This window comes from Sciurus vulgaris (genome assembly GCF_902686455.1).
Source record: "Sciurus vulgaris genome assembly, chromosome: 1".
Lineage (NCBI taxonomy): Eukaryota > Metazoa > Chordata > Mammalia > Rodentia > Sciuridae > Sciurus > Sciurus vulgaris.
The window spans coordinates 19,443,511-19,465,517 of record NC_136461.1 but is presented as its reverse complement, the minus strand read 5'-3'; the positions used below and the strand labels follow the sequence as shown (position 1 = coordinate 19,465,517).

General features: G+C 44.1%; 1 protein-coding gene across 1 annotated transcript in view; it reads right to left on the bottom strand.

Moving 5' to 3' along the window:
• The window catches only part of WDTC1 (WD and tetratricopeptide repeats 1), a 61,914-nt gene that overhangs the window by 6,130 nt on the left and 33,777 nt on the right, over nucleotides 1–22,007 (bottom strand). Inside the window, 9 exon segments of the mRNA XM_079114610.1 lie at nucleotides 2,969–3,142; nucleotides 4,717–4,822; nucleotides 5,404–5,482; nucleotides 7,158–7,273; nucleotides 7,652–7,746; nucleotides 8,564–8,746; nucleotides 11,375–11,562; nucleotides 14,641–14,752; nucleotides 15,095–15,141. Of these exon segments, the coding sequence (XP_078970736.1) occupies nucleotides 2,969–3,142; nucleotides 4,717–4,822; nucleotides 5,404–5,482; nucleotides 7,158–7,273; nucleotides 7,652–7,746; nucleotides 8,564–8,746; nucleotides 11,375–11,562; nucleotides 14,641–14,752; nucleotides 15,095–15,141 (1,100 nt within the window).

Below are 22,007 nucleotides of genomic sequence, written 5' to 3'. Positions count from 1 at the left end.
CTGAAGGTGAGGGAGTTGGGGGTGAGGAGAATCCGGGCTCAGCACAGGTCTTCCTCCCTGAGAGACAGAGTATGTGAAGGAGCAAACTAGGAACCCTGAGGAGTTGGGGAGGTAGCAAAAAACCAGTGTTAGGCTGCCCTCTGCTGGGCACAGATTGCAACTGCACACTGCTTTCCCCCCAGGCACCCGCAGCTCTGCAGCAGAAGGCCTGGCATCCTGCCCACCTCAGGCTCCCCAAGCCCTCCTTCTCTCTTCCTTCATCCACCTCCTCAAATCCCCCTGCTGGCCTTCAAAGCCATGTCCAAGGCAGGGGGCCCTCAAGGACAGTTCTGTGGTCTAGGGAAGCCAGAAGTGCCAGGCTGGGGACTCGGGGTCTGACCAGCAGGCAGCAGCCCTCATCCAGACCCCCCTCTGTCCTGGCTGACTGATCCGCAGCAGCTGTGGCCTCTACCTCCTGGGGCTGGAGGATGGGGCCTGACTGTCTGGCACAGTCAGCTCTCTGGAAGCTGATGGCAAGGGGGCTGAGCATGCCAGGAGCTCCAAATTGTCCCCACTCACTTCTCCAACCTAGAGTATGGATGAAGGGAAGTGGGAGAGCTTTTTTGGAGGGGGGAGTAAGCAGACGGAGGTAAAAGGAGAAGTCCCTCCTCTCATCCTGTGCCAGAATATAGGAGGCATGCTGCCCTGGACCCCAGAGACCAGTCCTTGTCTCTCATCTGGAGAGCGAGACAGGTCACAAGAGCCAATTCCCCTTTCGAAGCATATTTTCTTTTCCTCTTGCTGCTGGGATGGGGTTGGTCTATTCAAGCAGTAAGCAGCGCTCCCTAGAGCTGATGGCCCCTCCACCAAGGGCACAGCTCACAGCCCTCCTGCACAGCCAAAGCAGGCCTGGCACTGGAAGGCTCCTTCTGATCCTTCTCTCCCTACAGCACTCCAGAGGGAGCACCAGTCCTGGAATAGCCACTCTCAGACCAGGAACCAGCAGCTCAGCAGTGTGAAGGGTAGGAGACAGAGCTGCTTTGATAGCATGGCCTGCGGTCAGAACCAGTGGGCTTATGACGAAGGAGCAGGCGCTATTTGGAAACCCAATTACTGCCTACAAGGTGCCCCTCCAGGCTCCTGGGGAGAGCCAGACCGGAGACCAGCCAGGAGCCAGAGGGTGGTCTACATCCAGGAGCAGATGGTAGCCCTGGGGAGACTGGCCTGGGACAGAATGTGACATTATAGGGGTCACTGATAGGCATGTGGGGATCGGGGGAGAGAGAGGCTGGCCCCAGGGCTCACCCATCCTAGTTGCACTGCCAGATCAATCTCCCTGAAAGGACAGCTCTCTGAGCATCCCTCTTTTGCACAAAACTCTCTAGTAGCTGCCCATCATGCACTGAATTGAGGCCAAACGCCACTGCTCTGCATTCCAAGCCCTTCCCAGGCCAGCCCCAGGCTACCTCACAGACTCATCTCCTGCCAGTCCCTTCCCGAACCCTCTGCTCCAGCCAAATGGATTGGCTGTTCTAAAGCAAGCTCTTCAGTCAATCCCCCACCCCCACACCTTTGTTCACACCATTTCATCTCCCTGGAATGTCCTTCCCCATGGTACCTTCCTCCCTTCATCTCCTGTCCACACTTCAAGTCCATACAGACATCAGGTCTTGTCTTTTCTTTTTTTTTTTTTTTTTTTGTGCTGTTGGGGAAGGAATCCAGGGCCTCATGCATGCTTGGCAAGCCCCATCTCTGGGCTATACCCCCAGCCCCAAACACCATGTCTTTCTGGTACTTCACTGATTACCAGCTAAAGTGACCATAACACTTTACCTGACCATTTACAAGACTTACTGCTTTCTGCTTCTTCAGTACTGAACTATGCCTGGAACTTTACTATTTGCCCAGAGGCTGGGGTCTTTGGAGCACAGGGCTACAGAAGGACAGAACTTTGTGTACCTAGCACATAGGAGAAGCTCAGAGAATAAGGACATTATTAATTCTCTTAGCAAGAATGTAGGTTTGAAGCTGAGCTCTCAGCCTAGAACCTGGATGAGGACTATCACACTGTATCAAACTCTTGGGACAGAGAGGTGACACACCTCAGGATAAAACCCAAAACAGTCCACTTGAGCCCTGGGAAAACTCCTGATGCCTGAGCTAGGCCTACAGGGGTAGCATCTTCCCTACCCCCACCAACATCCTGCTGACTTGGGTGGGTTTCTTAAGCTTCCCCAGGCCTGCCTAGTTTCAGCCAGACGATGGCACACCAGCTGGCCTGTCTGTCTGGGCAGAGCCGACGTATGCCAGACGGAGCAGAAATGGCTGTGGGCCCAGCTCTATCCATCTCCAGTTCTGGCCCTGGCTGGGGGATGGGGGTCTGCCTGTCTGCTTGCCTGCTGGTGCTGCAGGCAGAAGGGCTGGGGGCCCTGATGGTTTCCTCAAGATATGGACCACCATATCTTTACCACCAACCACTATACCCCAGCATGATCCACAGCTGGCCCCAGATCTCTGGAATTTTGTTTGCACTTGGTATAGTGGGTCTAAAAATATGGAAAGCAAGGCCCAGGGGCAAGGAGCTGCAGAACCACTTAAGATGATACCAAGTGAATTCATCAAACTCCTCATTTTCACCTAGAAAGATTCCACTGCTACTTCAAAGTCCAATTCAAGACCCAATTCTCCAACAGTTGGGACTAATCATTCTCTCAACTCCTACTTCCTCAGTGGCCACAGAACTTTATAACAAAGCATTATGTTGGAACTACTTGTGAATTTGTCCACTTAGCTTTGAGCTTCCTTGGTGTTTGAGACTTGGTTCACCTGCCTACTGTCAGCCTGGAGTGGGGAGGAGAGGCCTAGGCCTAGGTAGCAATGTTCCCTCCCTGGATGCCTTGGCAACTCGGCTCCATTAGGCCTGCTGCCTTTGTGGTCCAGCTGCTACATCCCTTGTTCTAGCCCAGGTCTCCTCTGCAGGCCCACTTACCACTTGCGCTTCATGTAGGCAGCAGCTCGGTTACCATAGAGCATAGCATTGTGAGGGGCCCTCTGCACAGCCTTGCTGTAAAGCTGAATGGCCTGGGTCCACTGCTGGCAGGCAAAAGCCTCATTGGCTTGCTGCTTCACGCGCTCCAGGTATGGGGGCAGCTCCACCTGGGGGCTGTAAGGGAAGCAGTGCCAAGTCAGAAAAGTCAAAGGTCAGAGCAGCCCTCCAGACATCTGTAGCACTGTTTGAGGGTCAGGCAGGCTTTCTCAGCCCCTGTGATCTGCACTACCATCTAGAAGAGGGGGCCACTCCTGTCCCTGATCTGGGTTATTACCTATTAACCTAAGAGGAAACAGGCACAATTCCAAAGCTGTGAGTCATTGAATAAAAGAGGCAGGAATGAATTCATCCTAAATGGCCTTAAGGCAGTTCCTTTTGCAGTACTGGGGGTTGAACCCAGGGACCCTCTATCACTAAGCTATATCCCCAGCCCTTTTTAATTTTTATTTTGAGACAGGGTCTTGCTAAGTTGCCCAGATGGACCTTGAACTTGTGATCGTCCTGCCTCAGCTTCCCAGAATTATAGGTGTGCACCACTGCACCTGGCTTAAGGTGATTTTTTTCTTTTTGTACCGGCGATTGAACCCAGGGTGCTTAGCCACTGAGCCACATCCCCAGTCCTTTTAAAAATTTTTTAAATTTCAAGACAGGGTCTCATTAAGTTTCGCAGGGCTTTGTTAAACTGCTGAGTGTGGTGTTTAACTTGCAATCCTCCTGCCTTAGCCTCCCCAGCAGCTGGAATTATAGCATGCCCCACTGCACCTGGCCCAGTTTAAGGCAATTTTTTTTTTTTTTTTTTTTTTGGTATTGGGTGTTGAACCCAGGGGCACTTAACCACTCAACCACATCTCCAGCCCTTTTTGGTATTTTATTTAGAGACAGTCTTACTGAGTTGTTTAGATCCTTGCTAAGTTGCTGAGGCTGACTTTGAACTCATGATTGTCTTGCCTCAGCCTCCCGAGCCACTGGGATTATGGGCATGAGCCACCACACTCAGCTTAAGGCAATTCTTTTTTTTTTTTTTTTTTTTTTTCACATGACTTTCCTTCCTTTCTGTTTTTATTTTATTTTATTTATTTATTTTTTTATTGTAAACAAATGGGATACATGTTGTTTCTCTGTTTGTACATGGCGTAAAGGCATACCATTTGTGTAATCTTAAGGCAATTCTTAATAAAACTCTTGGGCATGACAGTAACTGACACTACGTGACTCCATGCTAAGCTGAACCTTATGGCCACCCAAGTTCCTCAAATGAATGTCTCTATGGACAACTGCTTATCTGAATGGATAGAAAATTTGACCATGACGTACTCAAGCCAGCATAAGACCTGGCACAGAATAGAGGCAGGAATATGCTATAGGGCGGGGAATAATACAATGGGGGAAGATCATCTGTTTGGAACCTCAATTTGGAGGTAGCTTAGTGAGAGGCAGCTAGCCTGTGGGCCCTGACCCCCGCTACTGTCAAGGGACTGGAGCTTCAGTCTGAGCATCGCTGGTATCCTACTAGGTAGGAGAGGCCATGGGACCATCAGCCACCCTCCAAGAAGCTTTCTGCCTGTCTCTTCCCTCTGGGATGTGTGCCTGGGTGCAGGTCAGGGGTAAGATTTATAGGACATATTCTTCCCTCAAGTTCATAAGGTGTAACTGAGGCTTGGAGGACTGAATGGGTCTGCTGGCCTCACCTGATATGCCCCCTACTCTCTGGCAGTCGGAAGCCGTTGCTGTGAAGGTGCAGGCCATTAGACACACCGTTGGACACACCATTGGTAGACATCTTGCCGTTCTGGACTTCTGGCAGGATGGGGAGAAAGACAACTCAGGATGAGACCCTCGTTTCTTCTCTGCAGCCCTTCAGCTTCCATCACTGGGTCTGATGGTTCCACTGCAGGACTATTCTGCCAAGGTAAGACCCAGTCCCAGGGACCCAAATTTGGACAGATCAGCAGGCAAAGGCATAAAGAAAAGCCTGCACGCCCTCTGCTGGCTAGTAAGGGACACAGCTTCAGCATGTCATTTCCCTTAGCTGGAGACAGGGGAGATAGGGGTGAGAAGGTGCCTGTATCAACTGTAGGACCCAGAAAAAGTGATAAGCCAGGATGCAAAGAGGAAGGGCAACTACTCAGGTCCTCAAGAATCAAGCTGTGGGAAGAACCTGTTTTCAGAGGGAAGCAAAAGGGCTTTGATGCAAAGCCCTGGAACAGATCTCTGACCTACTGTTATCTTCCTTCTTCCTGTAGGACAGGATCAACGAAGACCTGCTTGCTTTTGGAATACTGTCGCCACAGTTCAGAGTAATGGCAGGCTTCCCGCAGAGGCAGCTGGTGTTCAAGCTACCCACCCCACTTCAGCAGAGATACCCTAGGAAGGACTTACCCCCTGATGAGTGGCATTTCTAGAGCAATAGGAAGTGTATGGCCGCTGCTTGTAAGTCAAGTCAAACAAATAGACCTAAAGTTGAGGGTCAAAAAAAGATATGAAGGCTATGAGGCATAGATGTGGTGGAACCACTCACAAGGCTACGGCGGTTCTCAAGAACCGGGACTTCAGGATACAGTGACTGCTGAGCACGGGAGTCATAGAGCTAGCCCAGGAAGTGAACTTCAGGCAGGAAAATCTTCCTCGTTCCTCCAGGTCCTTGGGAAGGGCTGTTCGATCTACCCAAAGCCCTAATTGAAACACTGTCATTAATTAGAATCAAGTGCTCAAATTGGAAAAGAGCTCAGAGGTCACAAAGCTAAATGTCTTGAGGTCACAAAGCTAAATGTCTTTGATAGGAAAAGTGAGGCTGCAGAAAGGAGAAGCAACTTGCTTAAAGTAACACGGCTAGTTACTTCTCTCAGTAGGTAAATATTATCTATTAACTTAACGCTTATTGAATGCTTACTTTTTCCAGAACTCTGCTAAGTATTTTTTTTAATATTGACTCATTTCATCCTAGAAACTACCACATGGAGAATACTATTATAATCATCCCTTTTGCAAATGAAAAAATACAGGTTCAAAATTTGAAATTTATCCAGGATCAAAGAAGCAGCACATGGCACAGCCAGGACTCAAACCCATGTCTGTCTGGCTCTGAAGCACTCCGCTAAGATAGCCTCCCCACTTACCCTTATGCCACCTTCAGGCCAGGTGATGCTTAGCTTTGTGAAGCCAGAGGACTATTCTGAACTCAGGTGCTCACCCATTCTCCAGCCCATTTCTTTGGTATATATTCATGCCTTGCCTGTAATGTCATCACAATTTCCTTGCCTTGTCTCCTGTCATCCTGAGGATGGATCATATTTGCATTGTCTCCCCTATATTTACTAGTATTCTGGTTCTGGGGATCCAACCCAAGGCCTCATGCATGCTATGTTTAAGAATACTCTAGTCCCACAATGAGTGCTCAGTAGAATAAAAAATTTATGGAAGACTAACTAAATACCCTGAAAGCACACAAACAGAAGGTTTAGCAACCTATTATCAAAGAACATTCTTAAAACTGGCCCTAAACCACAGCTTGACTGTGTGCTCTGAGGCCCAGGGATTTTCTCCTAAGAAAACAACAGATGAGGAAAACTGAGGCTCAGAAAAATAAAGGGACTTGCTCAAAGTCACAGTACACGGCTAGAAAAACAGTGGGCCATGATGGAGATAGATCTGTCAATTTCAAAGCCTGTACTCTTAACCAAAATCTCATACTATCATATTATCTACCTAGTTCATTAAAAAATAAGCCAGGTGAAGTGATGCACATTTGTAATCCCAGTGACTCAGGAGGTGAGGCAGAAGGATCACAGGTTGCCTGGCCTGGGCAATTTACCAAGAACCTGTTTCAAAATAAAAATAAAAGAGGCTGGGATGTAGCTCAGTGGCAAGAACACCCCTGGGTTCAATCCCAAGTATTGCAATTTAAAAAAAAAGAAAAAAGAAAGAAAGAAAAAGAAAATAGAAGGAGAGAAACACAGAGAGAGACTCAGCATTCTTATGATGCCACGTCACTCCCACATTGCACGGTAATGTCATTTGCAATGAGGCTGTTACTTCTGTCCACCTTAGGGTGGTGGGGGTAAGGTACACAGGCCTGGTTTGCTGGATATGGGATGGTGATGCAGTAGTGACATGAGGCAGCTGAACCTACCTGTTCCCCTCCCATGTTGACTAGCAGCTCCGTGCCATTGGGGCTAAAGGTCACATAGGTGGCAACCAGCACTCTAAGACGGTTGTTATAATCAGGCAGCTTCACTGGCAGGTGACCTGGAGGAAAGAGCCCCGTTACCCTAGAATTAGACTCTCAGTCCCCCTCGAAGGGGCAGGAGATTATGTGAAGATACCTGAATTGAAAACCTTAGCACCCAACTTCATCATAGAAGCAGCTATGAGTGTTGAGCCCTCTGATCAGCACTGGGCTGGCTGCTTTACATGCTTTATCTCATATATTTACAACCCCATTTTACAGAAAAGAAACTCATTAAGGTTAAGTAATTTGCTGAAGTTTAGCATGAGAGGATTAAAGATCTGTCTGACTCTAAAACCCTTGCTCTTGACTAGAATGGCATGTTGACCCACTGCACTGCCCCAGAGAGAGTCAGCATCCAGCCAAGAGTTTGGGGCCAGAGTCAGGCTGAACCCTACCTGCTACGTAATACTGGGCTGCACCATCAGGAAGGGGCTTCTGCCGATCACAGAAGGTGTGTACACCTGCTGATGGGCTCTGCTTCATGCTCTTTCTGGTGGGAAGGAAAAGATAGGCTGAAACTCTAAAAACAATAACAATGACAACAAAAAAACAATTACCCCCCCCCCCCAAAAAAAAAAAAAGACAACCAAAAAAAGAACAAGAAATTCTAGCACTGGCCCTGGCTAGACAGACCAGACTCCCCTAAAAGATGCCTAAGTTTGGGTCTCTGAGAAATAAAGGAGGCACCTTTCTTCCTTACCTAAGTGACTCTGAAGTCCATCTACTAGCCAGGTGTGGACACAGACATTACAGTGCTTTACCAAGGAGGTCCTGTCTGGACCTCAAGGCCACCTCATACCCCCCATTCTACAGATGTCAAAGCTAAGGCTCAAGGCCCACTCCGAGCCATGTAGTGTGGGAGGGACATCAGTGGTCACCCACACTCATGAATGAAAATAAAGCAGGCCAGGTATTGTTGCACCTGTCCCCCAAATCACAGAAAGCCATAGCCAGGGCAGGAGTCACTCAGGTTTAGGACTGCTGTGAGGATGGGGGTGCTGAGTATATTCTTACTTTTTTTTTTAAAGAATAAGATAAAACATAAGCACAAAGAAATTACATGCATAAAACTAACTGTACAATCATGTTAAAATAACTAGCAGAAAATACATACAGTGATTTCTTTCAGGTCATGGGATTTCAGGTAATTTGTTATATTTTCCATATTTTCCAAAATAAGCATATATTGATGTTTTAAATCACAAAGTTAAAAAAAAAAAAAAAAACAAAACTAAGAGGACATGGAAATGAAGGAACGAGATGGCCAGTTCCTAAGGCCTTGCACCAGGAGGCTGAGTGAACCGTACCTATGGTTATGGATCATGCGAATGTCGTAGAGCCTCACGAAGGGCCCACTGGCCCCTACTGCCAGGCAGTTGTTGTCCTGGGGATTGACTGTGAGGCACTTGGCTTCCACCAGCTGGCCACAGTACTCTGTCAGGTCAATCAGCACCTCTGAGTGTTTGCTGTTTTCCCGAAGGTCGTACTGGCTGTGAGAGAGGACAAAGTTAGGGGTAGGGGTCTTTGTGTGGAAAGCAAGGGAGAAGCAGAGTCCTTGTTGTGCATGGATTGGGAGGGCTTTGGACCCATATGTAAATAATAAGAATGCCAAAACCACTCTTCCATTTCTTAGTGCCCACTGTGTGCCAGGTTCCTGTAGTAGGCTTCTCGCACATTCTTTTTTATCCTAATGTAACTCCTTAGGGCATATACTACTGTATTTATTTTACAGATGTATTATTGTTACTATTATACTACCACTGATTACAATGCTTAGTGAAAACATGCTGTGTGTCTAGTATTGTCCCTAGGTGTAGAACAGGGCTGACTGGCCAAGGCTGGATTTAGACTATTCTGCTCTGCTCCTTCCTAGTCTAGTTTCTTTCAAGAAACAAGGGGATATAGATGGAAGAGAGAGAGGAGAGAGGGAGAGATGGAGGGAGGGAGGGAGGGGAGAGAGAGAGAGAGAGAGAGAGAGAGAGAGAGAGAGAGAGAGAGAGAGAGAGAGAGAGAGAGAGAGAGAGAGAGAGAGAGAGAGAATATGAATGAATCTGGGTATCGTCTAAGAGCTATCTAGAAAAACAATCCCAGCCACGTGGTGAAGGGGATGCCAACACATCCAGCAGCAGCACATTCCTACTCTCCAGCTTGGAGAACTTTTTTTTCTTATAATACAGTTACCTCCAAAGAGTTGGGAGGGACATCACCTATATGCTCACCTTCCTCTTGCCTAAACATCTACAACAATCTCTTTGCTGTTTGCCTTTATTAAGCCATCCTCACCAGAATGTTCTTCTGAAAATAGTTTTAGAGCACTCTCCTGTCCTCTGTCCCACAAAATGTATTCCTCAATACTTTGTTTTTACCAAATCCCACATTTTTTCTAAATGTGGGTCAATTATAACTATAGAATTCTCTATCCTATTCATGCCACTTTCATCCCTGCCTCTGTAAACTCTACTCATACTGAGGAAGCCACTCAGACTTTCCTGGATCATCCAAATCCCTCTGTTCTGGAAGCCCAGCTTAAGTTCACCTGCTGCTGTTGCACCTTTCCTGATTGAATTTGCCTCAGTCCCTAGGATCCTACCCAGTGCCCTAGATGCTCAGCTTCTACCAGCCATCCCTGGCAATCTGGTCAGTTAGGTTAAACAAGTGCACATGCCACTGATCAAGTACTTCCTAAGTACCATGCTAAAGTTTTACATGTACTATCTCAATTTTAATGCTCAGATCAACAAAGGAAATACTGAGATTATTCCCATTTTACATATAAGGAAACTGAGGTTCAGGGGTGAAGTGATCTTCTCCAAATGCTGAATGAGAAGTAGGATTTCACCCCGGTTCTGACTTCAATGGCCTGCTCATAACTCCTGTGTTATAGCTTACACATGACTTATAAAGACTTCTCTTCTGTAACAGTGAAGAGAGACAAAGTCCTATAGGAACTCAAGGGAGGCAGATTAAAGTAGGTTGGGGAGATATGAAACCATTATAAGGTCACATGTGCAGAAAGGGGTTAAAGAAGGGCAAGGAGAGCCGAGTGCTGCAGTGTGCACCTGGAATCCCAGCTACGTGGGAGGCTCAGATGGGAGGATCGTTTTAGTCTACAAGTCTGAGACCAGCCTGGGCAACATGATGAGACCCTATCTCAAAAAGGTATGGTTGCGGGGGATACTGGGAGTGTAACTCAGTGGTATAGTGCATGCCTGGCATGCAGGAGGCCCTAGGTTTAATCCTCAGTGCCACATTAAAAAAAAAGAAAGAAAGAAAGAAAGAAAGAAAGCAATACCATTTTAGGATGAAGGAAATACAGGGAAATGTGTAACAATATAGGGCACGAGAAAAGGGGAAAGTATTTTCCAGTTTCTGCTGGCTCTCCCTGTCCCAGGCATATGCTCAATGACAAAACTGATGAAGAGAAATGTGTCAAGTGTGCCAGGCACTGTTCTAGGGACACTACCAAGAATAAGATAGACATGGAGTTGCTCTAAGAGAATTTACTATTTTTTTCTTTTTTGGTGCTGGGTATTGAACCCAGGGCCTTGTGCTTGCAAGGCAAGCACTCTACCGACTGAGCTATCTCCCCAGCCCGAGAACTTACTATTCAAGTGTAGACACAGACAAAAATGTAAACCAACAAGCAAAAATAAAGTATAGATGGTGATTAAAGTTATAGAGGATGAAATTAGGGTTATGAAACAGAATAATGTCTATCTACTTTAAATGGATAGTCAGACAAGGTATTTCTAAAGAGGTGACTCAAGCTGAGAGTCAGACATGTAAAGAGCTGTGGACAGAGAATCGAGGAAGAAAAAACAGCAAGTATGAATACACAGAGATGGCAGAGACCTGGGCATCTGAGGTGGTGGGAGAAGGTCAGTGGGCCTGGGGGTAGTATGGAGGATGACAGAGACAGAGGATGGTGAAGGTGGGGTAAGCAAATGTTCCCGCCTGAGTTTGTACCAGCAACTGCCCTGGGCAGAAAAATGAGGCTGAACCTCTGCTGGAAGGAGGAACCAGGCCTATAGAAGGAACTACTGTGAGCAGATGGGATGGGGAATCACCACGCACGGGGAGCAGGGCAAGCACAGGCCACTCAGTGCCCAGACCCTTACCGGATAAGCCCATCCTCAGCAGCACTCCAGAACGTGTTGGGCCACATGGGTGCTGTGGCGATGCGCTTCACCCGGTTTGTGTGGTCTCCAAACATGTGGATAGTCTCCTTTACAGTCAGGTCGTGGACATGCACCTTGGAGTCAGCTGCTCCCGTGATCAAGATGCGGTCCCCAGCATGAGGCAGGAACTGCTCAGGAGAGATTGAAGAAGAGATTGGCAGGTGGTAGGGACAAAGCCAGCCATTGAAGGAGATGAGCCAGGATGTTAGCACCCCTGTTTCCTCTCCACATCAGGCAAGATAATAATTTCATCAAGACAATTCACATATATATGCATACACACGAACACACACACACACACACACACACACACACACACATACACACTCTCTCTCTCTCTCTCTCTCTCTCTTAGATATCAGATAGCAGCCTATTGGCCTAAAGGTCAAAATCAAGATACACACTTTAATTTTGCCAACATGGTCATGACCTATGCCAAGTTGAACTACTTGAGGAACCCTTTTCCTTTGATTCTTCCCCAAGTAAGAGTAAATGATAATCACAGTTATTACAATTTTCTAAAAATTTTCCATGTACTAGATACTAGGCAGGAACTTTATCTTACTCATACTTAAAAAGAACTCATTAAAAATAGGATTTGGGGCTGGGGATATAGCTCAGTTGGTAAAGTGCTTGCCTCACAAGCACAAGGCCCTGGGATTTGGGGGTTGGGATGTAACTCAGTGGTAGAGCACATGCTCAGCATATGAGAGATCCTGGGTTCAACCCCCAGCACCTAAATAAATAAATAAGTTTAAAAATTGAGTTTCAGTACTAATATGCAGCAGGACTGGGTTCAAACCCATCTGCCTGACTCCCACATGCCATACCACCTTATTTATTTACGTATTTATTGATGATGATGATGCATGCTAAGCATGTGCTCTACCACCGAACTATACCCCTAGTCCACCATGACTATTTAATAACTTAAGAATTAAGTAATGAATTAGTCCTAAGGAGAAAATAACTTTCAGGGAATTTTAAGGTAGTAGCTGTTTTAAATTGGTTCAACTGTTTCTGGAGAATAATCTGTCAATAGGTAACAAAGACAAAAAGCTGTTCCTATATTTTAACCTAAAACTTTCACTTCTAAGAAGTAATTTAAAAAGAAAAAGGGACATAGCAGAAATGTTCAGAGCTTCACTCCTTATAATAACAGTGAAAATGGCTCAAATGTAGGACCTTGGGAAAGGTCTGACTACCAAGAAATCCATCTCTATGTAACTAAGAATGAGTTCTGCGGCAGGGGGTGCAGCGCAGTGGAAGAGTGCTTACCTAATGCACATGAGGCCGTAAGTTTGATCCCCAGTATCCAAACAAAACAAAACAAGAGCCCCACTATAATGATGAAGTCAGGAATATCATAGTCTAGATGACATCTGGCAAGATCAAAAGAGTCACAAACACTGCTTCAAATAAGGGGAATAAAAGTAGGTCATTTTTATCACCTAACTTTGAGTTGCCTAACTTCTTTTGAGTTCAAAAGACTGAATTTTCTTTTTCAGCATTAGGGATTGAATCCAGGGCCTAACACATGCTAGGCAAGTGCTCTGCTACTGAGTTGCATCACAAACTTCTTACATTTTTTTTTTTTTTTTTTTTTTTTTTTTTTATTTTGAGACAGGGTTTCACTAAGTTGCTCAGGCTGCCTGGAATTTGTGATCCTCCAACTCCCCAAGTAGCTGGGGTTACAGGCATGTACCACCATACCAAACTTGCTTTTTTGCTTTTGAACTTCAAAGTTCATCCCAACCCATACTAAGGCTGAGCAGTAGTACTGAGGGGGGCATCATTCTGCATTTAAATAGCTGCAGTTCCTCTTGGCTCTAAATGTTTATGCAAGAGCAACAATCCACTTTTTCCATATATGCTTCTCCACTGGCGCATTAGACAGGGATGGATGAAATAGATAGAATTCAATCATCTTAGGGAAATCAGTAGTTTTTAATCCTGTCTGGTGATAGCATATACTCCATGCAGAGCAGAAATAAACAGGAAAGCCCGGGCCATGGCTATGGGCCTATACCTGCTACCAAACGTCATATAATAGTTGCCACTAGGGGGAAGGCATAGGTGAAATACTGTAAATATATCTAGTGTTTTGACTACCCCAAGACAGAATCCTTTTCTACACTTGTCTTTCTTTTTAAACAGAAGAGGAGGGTGATGAGCTATGTGTAAGTGACTTGCCTAAAGTCTTACCAAGAGGTTGTATTAAAAAGTCAACATTTTGTTCTCCATGATGTAAAATTGATGGCTCAGGTCCCCTTCCCCAAGTCTGAATGCACAAACTAAAACTTTGCAGGGGCAGGAAGCAGTCTCTGTTGGTCATGTAAGAGGTGAATTGTCATTGTTATGTCTCTAAAACAAATTCATCTGGAATTGGGCCCTAGAACAGGAGGTGAGAAATGAAACTTGGGAAAGAGCAAAATTTAAGGAAAGAAATATATACATATATATATATATATTTTTTTTTTCGGTGCTGGGGATCGAACCCAGGGCCTTGTGCTTGCAAGGCAAGCACTCTGCCGACTGAGCTATCTCCCCAGCCCCATATTTTGAGTTCTTAAATCTATGTTATAGTTTGGGCATATGGGAAATAAGTAGGTGTTGAGTTCTCTAATTTACTTTCTTTTCAGGTGTCTGATCACTGGTGTGTGTGTGTGTGCATGCGTGCATACGCATGCATGCTAGGGATTGAACCCAGGGCCTCAAGCTGGCTAGGCAATTGCTCTGCCACTGAACTACATTCTCAGTCTTTTAAAAAATTTTACTTTGGGACAGGGTTTCACTAAGTTGCCCAAACATGCTGTGAATCTGCAATCCTCCTGCCTCAGTCTCCCAAGTGGCTGGGATTATAGGCATGTACCACCACACCTAGCCTCTTTTTTAATAAAAAATCAATTATTTAATTGAATGGTAACATCGATTACTACTTCCTTTGTAAAAAATTGTTCAAGCTCAGAATCATCCCCCCACACTCAATGCTCAGATAATTATAAATCTATTTCGAGTTGGCTTCTTGGTTCTAAAAGACAAAGAAGGGCATGGAAAGAGATGAGGTTTCAGGCATCACCATCAAGTGCTCAAATCATGGTGGGGGAATCTGTGACCCCAGAAGGTACATGGAACCCACACATGCCAACAAGACCATGCCCAAAGTCCACCACCTTATCACTTGTTCTCTGGCTTGTCTGGCTCACCTTGACAGAGAAGATATTTGCAGTGTGTCCTGTGTGCATGGAGAGCAGCTTCTTGTGGTGCAGCGGGTCCCACACAATTGTGTGCTGGTCGTCGGAACCAGAGGCCAGCAAGCTGCAAGCAGAATGAGGGGTTTTGACCTCTCCTCAAATTCCCAGGCTCCCTCTTTCACATTCCCAGCTGATAAGGAGTTGGGCCACAAAAAAACTAAGAATTTCCCATTATCCTTGAATATACTGACTAGTTAAAACAAACAAACAAACAAACAAAACAAAAACCAGTTTGGATGGTCACCCACCTTTCCATCTAAGTGGATTAATGTTTAACCATGTTGAGAGTTATAGGCTAAACATAGGAAGAGAGTAGTTTTTTTCACTTAGATCCACTTGAAGGAAGGAAGGCCCCTTCTCTCAGCTTCTTACCCCTCCCCTTCAGAACTCTCTAGCTCATACTTACTCTCCTTTCTCATTCCACTCCAGACAGTTGACACATCCTGAGTGACCCTGGGGAGGCAAATGGCAAGGGACAAGAAGAGAGCCAGTTAGAGATTCTCCTGGGGAGCTGTGGAAGTGAGCAGAAAAACTTGCCTTTCTTTTTGTTTCGTTCTGCTGTTTTTGTGATATTGGGGATTGAACCAAGGCCTCATGCATGCTAGGCAAGTGCTTTACCACTGAGCTCTGTCCCCAGCATTGATGGGTCTTCTCATCTTCAGTGTTTTCTACAGTATGTGGGTGGACAGAATTGATACACTGCTTGGCATACTACCACGTATAAAGTGCTTTCATAATCACAACCTCACCTGATGCTGGGAACCTCTGAGCTACAAAGGGAAGGTTTCATTGATCCCATTTTCTAGAAAAGGCAACTAATGTTCAGATAGCAGCAAGAAGTAGATATGAGATCCAAAATATTTCTGCTTCTACCACCAGAAGGAATATGTCAATGGCCCCTCCAAAGGACAACCCCTCAGTCAAGAAAATTTGCCCAGAGGAGCATCGACCCAAGGGCAGTCAAATAACTAGAAGAATAATCTTTCATTTGTTTACTTATATTTATCAAGTATGTACTGCAAGCCAGATACTACTTTGGACACTGGGCATGACAGTATACCAAGTCTTTGTCGGTCTGAAAGTCTGGTGCAGTACACTGGGCTAGAGTCCTGATCCTAGGGATTCGAACTGAGAAATGCAGAGACGCTGAAGCTGAAAGGATGCACGAGAGAGAGAGAATGGCACGTTAGGGTTATGAGGACAGAGTATCCTTGAATAAGCAGAAGGTACAACTGAGTCTCACATGGTAGGAGAGAACAAGTCACTAGGCATTCCTACAAACATTCTTTGTTTCTTCACCTTCCGTTCTTTCCGAAGAACACCTGATTTACATTTCATTATTATCTCCCTGCCTCAAATCAGATGTTTTAGGAAGCAAAACTCATTGTTCTTGCCACAGTAATGGGTTTAGGAACTCAGGACTAAACCAAATAGGATGTGTCAGACACTTGGCCACAAGGAATGGCCTGTGAAATGAACCTGTGACCCCTATTGGACACAATGGGGAACAGGTGCTGGAACCTCTGAAATGGAGTTTTTCATTTTCAGGTGACAGTCTATGGAAAAGATGTCTGTCTTCCTCTGAATGCTTGGGGATACTGAATGACAACCTGAAACTTGCTGCATACATTTTGCCATCATGAGGGAAATTAGCTTGAGAGTAAAATAACCATGCAGAGGAAAGTTTAGCCAAGGGATCATTAAAAAATGGAGTGAGACCAAATCAGAAATAACCAACCCTGACACTGACTTACTCCTGTCCTTCCAGTTAAGTGAGTCAATCAGTTCACTATTTTTTAAGGTAATTTGAGTTGGGTTGTTACTTGTGACCCAAAGCTTCCTAACCAACTCATTCTTCAGGTCTCAGTTTACAGGTAGTTTCTTCCCTGTCCTGTGAAGTATGGAAGGAGAAAGTACATTCCCAAGGGCTCCTAATGTCATATTGTATTATGACTCAGTATTGATATGGTTGTTCTTTTTCCACCAGCCCTGAGAAAGCAGGCTTTATGGATTAGTTTACTGAATCCCCAAGCCCAGGCACAAGTGCCTGGCATGTATCTGTTGCCTAAATGACCAAGTGAGTCCAGTTAGTGGGACTAGTGGGAAAAATTGAGAGATATGGACAAGTCTAATCTCCCAGCTGCCTAGTCAAAAAAGGCTTTTCCTCTGCCTTCTCCTTCCCTTTTACTCCCTGCCTGTAAATATTCTCATCTGGATTGAAACCCATTTCCTCACAGGTTCTCCACTTGTGTACATGACTGACATATCTCTGTTCAAACTTGCCAGATCACTTGCTGACCTGAGGCCTTTTAGCCTTCCCATGACACTTAGGTAAAACCCACACATCTCATGTCACTCTGGGTCAGAATTATTTCTGTCCTTAGCTCTTTTCATTTACCCACCTGACTGTAAATTACTTGTGCCGAGGGCCAAAGCTTCACCCTCGGAATCTCACAGAGCACCAAGGGCTTTGAATGACTGACACTTACTGAGGGTTTACAAAGAGCTAGGAATGGTGCTAAACTGAGTACTTCTGGCAAACAAAAAAATGGACCCCTCAGCTGTGACACCTGCATCCTAATTCTCTAAAACTGATGGAATATGTAATTTTAGGTGGCAAAAGGGACTTTGCAGATGTGATTAAGGTTAAGGGCCTTGCAGATGTGATTAAGATTAAGGGCCTTGAATGTAGACTGCAGATTTGGCTGAAAGTCCAATATACTATCCACTGCGCCTGGAGTCAATTATTAAGGGCCTTGAGATAGGAGAGATTATACTGGATTATTCATATGAATCCTTAAAATCAGAGAAGCTTTCCTGGCTGCAGAGAACTAGAGAAATGGAGGTGTGAAAGGGACTGTACCCACTGTTGCTGACCCTAAAGTCAGAGGAAGGGTGACAAGAGCCAAGAAATGCAGCAGTCTCCAGAAGCTGGGAATAGCAAGAAAATGAATTCTATTCTACGGTTTGCAGAAGAAACACAGCACTGCCAACCCCTTGATTTTAGCATGGTGGGATCTGTATTAGACTTTTGATCTGTAGAACTGTAAGATGATAAACTTGTATTGTTTGAAGCCACTAAATTTGTTATGGTAGCAACATGAAACTAACACCCACTCTACATCCATCACCTCATTTAAGAGACCATTCATCATTACTCATATCAGGAATAGGAAAAGCAATGTTCAGAGAGGTTAGCAGCCTGCCTAAGGTGGTACAACTGATAGACACATGAAGGATTTTAAATCAGGAGTTCAGGCTTTCGGGTAACAAATGCATTAATGCTTCCAGAATGACTATATTTGAGAGCCGGGTATGGTGGCATGCATCTGTAATCCCAATGATTCAGGAGGCCAAGGCAGGAGGATTGCAAGTTCGAGGCCAGCCTCAGCAACTTAGCAAGGCCCCTAAGCAACTAGTGAGACCCTGCATCAAAATAAAGAATAAAGCACTGGGGAGATAGCTCAGTCGGTAGAGTACTTGCCTTGCAAGCACAAGGCCCTGGGTTCGATCCCCAGCACTGCAAAAATAAATAAATAAATAAATAAATAAATAAATAAATAAATAAATAAATAAATAAATAAAAAATAAAAAAGTAAAAAAATAATAATAATAATAAGGGCTAGAGATGTGGTTCAGTGGCTCAGTGGTTAAGCATCACTAGGTTCAATCCCTGATACCAAAAAACTCAAAGCAAAACAAAAACAAACAAAAATACCAACCAAAAAACAGAATGACTGTATTTGTCCTCAAATTAGTAGCCCATCCAAAGTGCAGAAGACAGGGGCTACAGTAGACAAATATGATACTTAGGATTCATCCTCACATGCTTAAAACTCTCTGAGGCAGGTAAACTGGAATAAGTATAGAAAGAAATTTCAAACCATTACAAAAATACAAAATAACTACAGTAAAAATAGTAATAAAGGCCTTTACAAGTTAGAACACACATTTTGGAACCTACCCTTCAAGGAACAGAATATTTAAGAGGAGTTATCTTGGTCTTGAGATAGGTTGACTTGGCGACAGGTATACAATCTATACTTGCATTGAAGAATAGGAGAAAATGTGCTCATGACATACCAGAGTTTAATAGTGAACAACAAAAATAAAGGGAGGGGCTAAGGACACAGCTCAGTGGTAGAGAGCTTGCCCAGTGCACACAAAGCCCTGGGTTTGTTTATTTATTTATTTATTTTAATACTGAGGAATGAACTCAGGGGCACTTAACCACTGAACAATATCACCAGCCCTTTTTACATTTTATTTAGAGGCAAAGTCTCACTAAGTTGCTTAGGCTGGCTTTGAACTCATGATCCTCCTGCCTCAGCCTCCCAAACTGCTGGGATTACAGGTGAACCCAGCTAAAGCCCTGAGTTTAATCCCCAGCATCACAAAGAAAAAAGTGGGTAGGGGTGAGAAAAAAAAACCTTTTTTTTTTTTTTTTTTTTGGGGGGGGGGGGGGGGGGGGGAGGTCTATACTGGGGATTGAACCCAGGGCGCTCCGCTGCTTTGCTGTGTCTTTAGCCTTTTTTTAAATTTTGAGACAGGGCCCCCCAAAAAGTCTTATTTCTACCCTCGCCTTAGAGAAATGTTTGGCAATTTCTTATAAGCTAAGCTTACTTACATCTACCCTATGACTCAGCAAGTCTCTGGTAGGTATTTACTTCAGAAAAATGAAAATTTTGTCCACACAAAAACTGGCATGAGGATATTTAGAGATGCTTGTTTTTAAAAGCTCCAAATTAGAAATAACCCAACAACAACAGGACAATACACAAACTATGGTATATCCATACAGTGACATGCTACTCGGCAATAAAAAGCTATGAACATGAGCTGGGGTTGTAGCTCAATGGTAGAGCACTTGCCTAGTACACATGAGGCACTGGGTTCGATCCTTGGCACCACATAAAAATAAATAAAATAAATGTATTATGCCAATTTACAACTAAAAAAAATTTTAAAAAGAGCAACGAACACAGAAACATTCAACATGCGTGAAACAAAAATAGTTATGTATAGCAAAAGGAGTCAGATATAAAAGAATACGGACTATAAAATTTCATTTACAGGAAGTATAAGGACAGGCAAAACGAGTCCATGGACAGAGAAGCCAGAAAGTGGTTGCTTTGAGGTAGGAAGGTGATTGGAAAGGGGTACCGTGGGAATGTCTTGGGTGATGGAAGCATTTTTTTTTTTTTTTTTTATCTTATTGTATGTGATAGTCACACAATTGTCAAAATTCATCTAAATGCTTGAAATGTACTTTACTTTAGGTAAATTATACCTTGATAATGAAAAAGAGAAAAAAAGATTTTAGCAATAGCAGCTAGAGCACACTGGGCACTGCCTCACCACATCAGACACAACACTGCGCCCTTCATACGTGCTTTATGGCTTACTACCTCATGAGGAAAACACTCTCACTATCCACACACACAGTTCAGATGAACACAAAATTTAATGAACCTGGCTTATCTAGAATGTGAATCCATCTTTGACAAAACTCCAGAGCTTGACTTTTAACCATGATGTCACGTTGCCTATTTTTTATTCAGAGTGTTCTCTCTTAAAACCTAAATGCTTGCTGTATGCCAGCATGGTACCGGCTCAGGAAGACACGACTGAATCAGACCGACGTACCTCCTATCCCCACAAAGCTGTTGAGATTGTTTTCTCACCCTCGTCTCCCAACCTACAACATTAGCTTTCTCCTCCTAAGCATCACTACAAATGATTATACAATATCCATGTCAAAGGTTAAACCCTATCTATTCATCTCTCCCTTAGTGTTGTACATTTCAACAAAAATAATTCACACTAGAAAGTTTCTCCTGAAACTAAGCATACATCTTCTGTCTCTCCAAGTTTTCTTTACTTATTCAATTTTTGAACACTTATCTGAGCACCTACTATGTACTAGGCATCTTATACATGAAAAAGCTACTGTGGTGAAAAAGGCAGAAAACTCTAGTGGGGTGGGGAGAGGAAAAATAAATAAGAGTCAGTCAGATGAGTACAGAGAGCAGTTAGGTGCTATGAAGAACATAAAACATGGTGGTCAGGACATGCTTTAGATGTACTTTAGTCAGGAACAGCTTCTCTGAGGAAGTGATACTTGAGAAGAAATCTGAATGTGGACAAGGAGTAAGATACAAAAAGATCTCAAAGCAAAGAATTCCATATGTAAGGAAGAAGAAGCACAGAGATAGGAAGAGGCTTGGTATGCTGTAGAAATAGAATGAAAACCAAAGTGGCCAGAGAATAGTGATGTAAGGGACAAAGTAAGATGAACAAAATGGGCTCAGGGACATAAACAGAGACCAGAATTTAAGGGAGTGTTGTAGGCCATGGCAAGGAGCTTCCAAGCGGCCAGGAACAGTGTTGGACTTATTTGCTGCTATATTCATCTCCCAATGTCTAGAACATTTCTGGCATATAGTGGGCACTTGTTATTTGCCTGAATGTATGAGTGAATTAATGAATGGCATGTCTAGAATGAATGGTCCTCTAGTGCTTCGAAGCATGCGTTTACTCCATTATCTAAAGTAGGGCTTGACAACTTTTTCTGTTAAAGGGCCAGATAGTAGATATTTTAGGCTTTGCACACCATATGGTCTGTGTCTGAACTACTCAATTCTACCATTGAATCACTAAAGCAGACAGACAATACATAAATGAATGAGTGTGGCTGTGTTCCAATAAAACTTTATTTATAAAAACAGGTGGCAGTAGACTTAAAATTTATATGGAAATTCAAAGGACCCAGAATAACCAAAAAAACAATCTTGAAAAAGAACAAAGTTAGAAGATTCATACTTCCCAATTTCAAAGCATGCTACAAAGTAGTACTGGAATAAGGATAGACATTTAGATCAATGGAATACAGCTAACTGCTAATAAAAGAATCCCATATTTTTATGGTCACTAGATTTATGATAAGAGTTCAAAACAATTCAATGGGTGGATAATCTGTGTCTGTGTGGATATGATACTGGGGATTGAACCCAAGGGAGTTCTACCACTGAGCTATATCTTTTTGTTTTTCATTTTGAGTCAGGGTCTCACTGAATTGCCCAGGCTGTCCTTAAACTTGCAATCCTCCTGCCTTGCCTCCCAAGTAGCTGGGTTATTGACATGCACCACCACACCCAGCATAGCAATGAATTCTTAGATGTAACATCAAAAGTAGGAGTGACAAAAGAAAAAAATTAAATTTGATTTCATTTAAATTAAAACTTTTGTGCATAAAAGGCACTATCAAGAAAAGATTGCAAGTTCAAGGCCATCCTGGGAAAGCTAGTGAGACCCTATCT